The sequence below is a fragment of the Lottia gigantea genome, assembly GCF_000327385.1.
Source record: "Lottia gigantea unplaced genomic scaffold LOTGIsca_231, whole genome shotgun sequence".
Lineage (NCBI taxonomy): Eukaryota > Metazoa > Mollusca > Gastropoda > Lottiidae > Lottia > Lottia gigantea.
In genome coordinates, this window is record NW_008708651.1 from 142,981 (window position 1) to 147,773 (window position 4,793).

The following is a 4,793-nucleotide window of genomic DNA, read 5'->3' on the forward strand; positions in this document are numbered from 1 at the left end:
CGGATGAACAGTTTCAGAGTTATTGCCCTTGATTTAATAAAAATTCATTAAATTTGGCTTGTATGCACGATAAAGGCTGCAATTTTTATCCGATCTTGATGAAACTTAGTATGCATGTATATATTAATGAGATCTCGGTCAAATTCTAAATTGGTAATAATCGCATGAAAGTTTCAGAGTCATTGCCCTTGACTTAATAAAAATTCATTAAATTTGGCTTGTATGCACGATAAAGTCTGCAATTTTTATCCGATCTTGATAAAACTTAGTATGCACGTATATATTGATGAGATCTCGGTCAAATTTGAAATTGGTAATAATCGGATTAACGGTTTCAGAGTTATTGCCCTTGACTTATTAAAACGTGTTAAATTTGGCTTGTATGCACGATAAAGACTACAGTTTTTATCTGATCTTGATGAAACTTAGTATGCACGTATATATTGATGAGATCTCGGTCAAATTTGAAATTGGTAATAATCGGATTAACGGTTTCAGAGTTATGCCCTTGACTTATTAAAACGTGTTGAATTTGGCTTGTATGCACGATAGAGGCTACAGCTTTAATCTGATCTTGATGAAACTTGGTATGCATGTATATGTTGATGAGATTCCGAGATAAAAAAAATGAATGGAGTTTAGGTTTTTTTATTTATATTGATTCCATCCTTTGACAATCTTAACATTTTTTAAGTTTTTTCCCTTGATATTAGAACTGTGTGATTTAATAATTTGATGTTTTTGGGTTATTGATATTGATTTTAAAAAATTTTGTGGAATTTCTCAGCATAAATAACTGGCAGTAAATATATATATATCATTGAAATCAAACTAATAAAATTAGTATTTAAGTCACTAAATACGCCATTGGGCGTATGTTACCTTGCCTGGAAAGCTCTGTTATTCTATACTCTGGGACCAGTGTCTTTTCCTTTGTCTATTAGTGATGGTTCATTGGCAAAGACAGACAAATCTTCAATGATGAAACTTTTAGAAGCCTCTGTGGACAATTGTTTAGTTGATAGAGGCTCGTTAACTGATCAAAAGTCTTGTTTAAATAAAGATGCAATGGCATTGATTCAGTCCTTGTTTGACATTCCAGATACTTTTTGTGAGATGTCTGATAAGATATTTACTCAACTTGTGTCATTAGCAGGGACAGATATCTTACAATTGGTTTGTGAACATAAAAGAGGCTACAGTTTTTACCTGATTTTAATGAAATTTAGTGTGATCATTTATGTTTATGAGATCTTGGTCAAGTTTGAATTTGAAGATTTTTTGATGAACAATTTTTGAGTTATTGCCCTTGACTATGGAAAACACGTCAAAATTAGTTGATGAGATCATGGACATGTTCGAATTTGACGAACTTTCAATGAACGATTTATTGCCCTTGACTTATGAAAAACACATCAAAATTTGTTTGTGAACACAATAGAGACAACAGTTTTCATCCGATTTATATGAAATTTGGTGTGATTGCAGATGATTCTAGACTGGAGCGCATAAACTGTGTCAAATCAACAATAAAAAAACATGCATCATAACAATAAACACCATGACATGTGCTAGTTTTGTTTTTGTTTGTTTTAATTGGCCAATCCATGCTACATGACCATCTCCAACTACCAAATACCGGTATTGATATTCATATATTTGTCCACATCTGATCAAGTCCAAATAAGGAAATCAAGTAAACATCTGCTGTTGATCGAGTCTGTATGGATTAGATGGTTGAAGAATAAAACTGTGGGGCTACAGTTTAGGAACTATGTGTATTTGGCATCTGGTCTTAATAAAGTGCTGATACTCCATCCGTATATCACGTCATGTTGGTTAACAAAAGTATGCTTGACACACACGTTGTGACTTAAGATCGCGGGCTAGCGTGTTAAACCATATTTATATTGACTAGAGTGGCATCAGACCCGAGTTACAAATGGCAATTATATGATTTTTGTACATTTCTAGTACATCTGCAGACTATTTACATATATTCAAGACCCAAATCAACCCCCGAAAATTGCTTTAAATGTCTTAATGATATTTCATTACAGTTGCTGTGTGAGTGTGTGTGTTATAGTTTTATACCTTGTGTGACAAGTTAAATCATCTTTTTCCAGATCCAGATACAGATTTTTTCACTATGACAAATATGATCAAGTTTTTCCTTCTTTACGGTTTTGTTTTTGGTAGTATTAATGGTGAGTCTTTAACGTAGTTATATATGCCTACATGAAATGTGGAACATATATTTGCATCACCCATTTCCATCCACCCATCAGTCCCCAATTATTCGAAAACACTCTAGAAAGCACAATTCTTAGCAGATTTTGAAGAAACTGTGAGTGTTTGTAAACACTAAAAGGCACGATTCTTGCCGGGTTTTTGACAACTTGGCAGTTTTGTTCAGTATCACCCCAAAAAGTTCAAAAGAAGTGTATGACTGAAGGTTGAATATTTCATACTGGTGATTGTTACTGTACTGCCAAAATTTTTTATTCAAAATCAAAGATGCCAGTGGGTGTATATTACCTTGCCTGACAAGCAATCTTTTTGTTTACATGACTTGGTGTGAATGCTCTTTTATGTATTTCATTTCGTTTCAATTTGTGAAAGTGGAAAAAGAGCATTTTTATACGTCCACATCTCTCTATTTGCTTGTAAACGCTCTAAAAACTAAATCGAAAGGTTTGAGAAAGTTTAGTTTACTTCTGATTAAATTTAAGGCTTTTTCAAGATTTAGGCCTCTTACGTCAGTTTTGGGAAGTTATCGTCCTTTAACCTCTATACAGTAAGTGCTTCTATCAACATCGAGTGCTCGTAAACACTCTAAAAACTAGAGTGTTTGAAGGAATAAAATGGAATTCGGTATGTGTATACATATTCATAAAACGAAGATCAGGTGTCGTGATTTTACACTTTGTAAATATATAATTAAACCAGCTCTGTTCAAAATTTTATTTGTATTACAGGTCAATATACTTTAAGAGGAGTTCCTGAAAGTTATGCAGTGTTAGGTGAAAATTATACATTACAATGTGATGTTACAGATTCACCTAGTCTTGTAGATTTCCGTAGAAACAATATTGTTGTATGTAATATGATAAACTGTGAGAGTAGTTCAACAGATAATAGATATAAATGTCGATGTATAAATAATAACGACAAAACACTATATCTCAATATAAGTAATATAAATAAACAAGATGATACAACATGGTCTTGTAGAGGTGATTCTGGTGGACAAGGATCAACTACTGTACCAGTTTATTGTAAGTTTGATTTTATTGCTTTTTTTTGCTTTTTTTTTTTTCGAATTTTACCTTCGCTTGTTTTCTAGGAAGGAAACATGCCACAGACTGTCTGTTGTTGTTTTCTAGTCAAAATATTGGACAATTATTTGTTAAATGTAAATTGGTACCATTTTGACCAACCGGAAATGAGCGGTTGACAATGGCTTTTTTTCGATTTTTTCCATTTATCATCTTTAATACTCATCTGAATTTGTTCAAACTTTACTGTTTATTACTTCGCGCTAATGACTACAAGATAGCAATTGAAAAAATCCACAATTTTGACTTTTGTCACTGACTTTTTGAGCTCCAATTTTTGAGTTTTTTAACCTTTTATCTTACTTCTACAATTCTATTTCGATCAATTTGAAAACTTACTTAGAGATAAACACTTTTATTACAAACAAAAACTAATTTTCGAAATTTCAATATCACTTCCGGTTTTGACGCTATTCGCTTGTAAAATATAAAATTCAACTTCCGGAATATTAAAGATATTTCAAAAATTCTTTTTGCAATATGTTACTAATAGCCATACAAAAAACTTCAAATCATAAAACCGGACCCGGATGTAACAGAGTAGCCTTATATAGAGTGCTTTTCATAATTTTGGTATGTCTGGATATTACAATCGATTGCGAAAAGAAATTTGGAAGCAGATTTTTGAATTTCGATTTTGCTTTTCTTTTATTTCTGGTTCAAAAATTTTCGGAAATGTCTAAAATTTCAAAGGCTTCTATTTTGTGACCTTGACCTTTGGTGACCTTGTGGCCTGAACAAAATTTGTTGCCCTTGATGATATCTATCCAGTGATATACTCATTTGTGCTGTGCAATGTTTACTTCCAGTTTTATAGTCAATTGAAAATCTAACAATTTAATGTAAAAATGTGTTTTATCTGACTATTCTTTGTTTTATTTAGACAAAATAATAAGGATATCAATGAATTCTGCATTCAGCATAATAATTCATATTGTTAAATGCTGAATGTCCTTATTTTCACCAGGTACATTATCACTTATTATTTGAATCTCTTTCACAAAGTGATAAGAAAACTTAGGCCACACCAATTTAATTACTTGAATTACGGGCAAAACTTTTGAAAAAAGCAGGGAGCAGGGGGAATAAAAGTAAAAAAATCAAAAAATCTGCATTTCAAGAAGAAGGCTTTGACGAAATAGCACATTGTTTATCATTCTTTGACACCAGATTAAACCTTATGGATTTAAAATTAAATTGTCTTAAAACTGCTACGGGTGTAACTATCTCTACATCGGTAGTTTCATGGTCTATTTCGATACCGGCTTTAACGCTGCATCCGGAGCGCGTCAACAAATTACCAACATTTTCGTCATCAGAGGCACGCACTATAGTTCATTTTGTGACACGGCCCTCGGTACATATGGAGACGTTGATATAAACATCGAGTTCAACGCTCATTTTCTCACATTTTCACATAGATGTATTTTCATCACCTCAATTGAATAATGGCCG

General features: G+C 32.4%; 1 protein-coding gene across 1 annotated transcript; it reads left to right on the forward strand.

The window, feature by feature from the left end:
- Positions 1–2,149: 2,149 nt before the first annotated feature.
- On the forward strand, positions 2,150–4,328 carry LOTGIDRAFT_175003 (hypothetical protein; the record flags this gene model as incomplete). Its single annotated transcript, XM_009055097.1, has 3 exons — positions 2,150–2,207; positions 2,979–3,278; positions 4,306–4,328. The coding sequence occupies 3 exons, from the start codon at positions 2,150–2,152 to the stop codon at positions 4,326–4,328; spliced, it is 381 nt and encodes a 126-aa protein (XP_009053345.1).
- Positions 4,329–4,793: the final 465 nt, after the last annotated feature.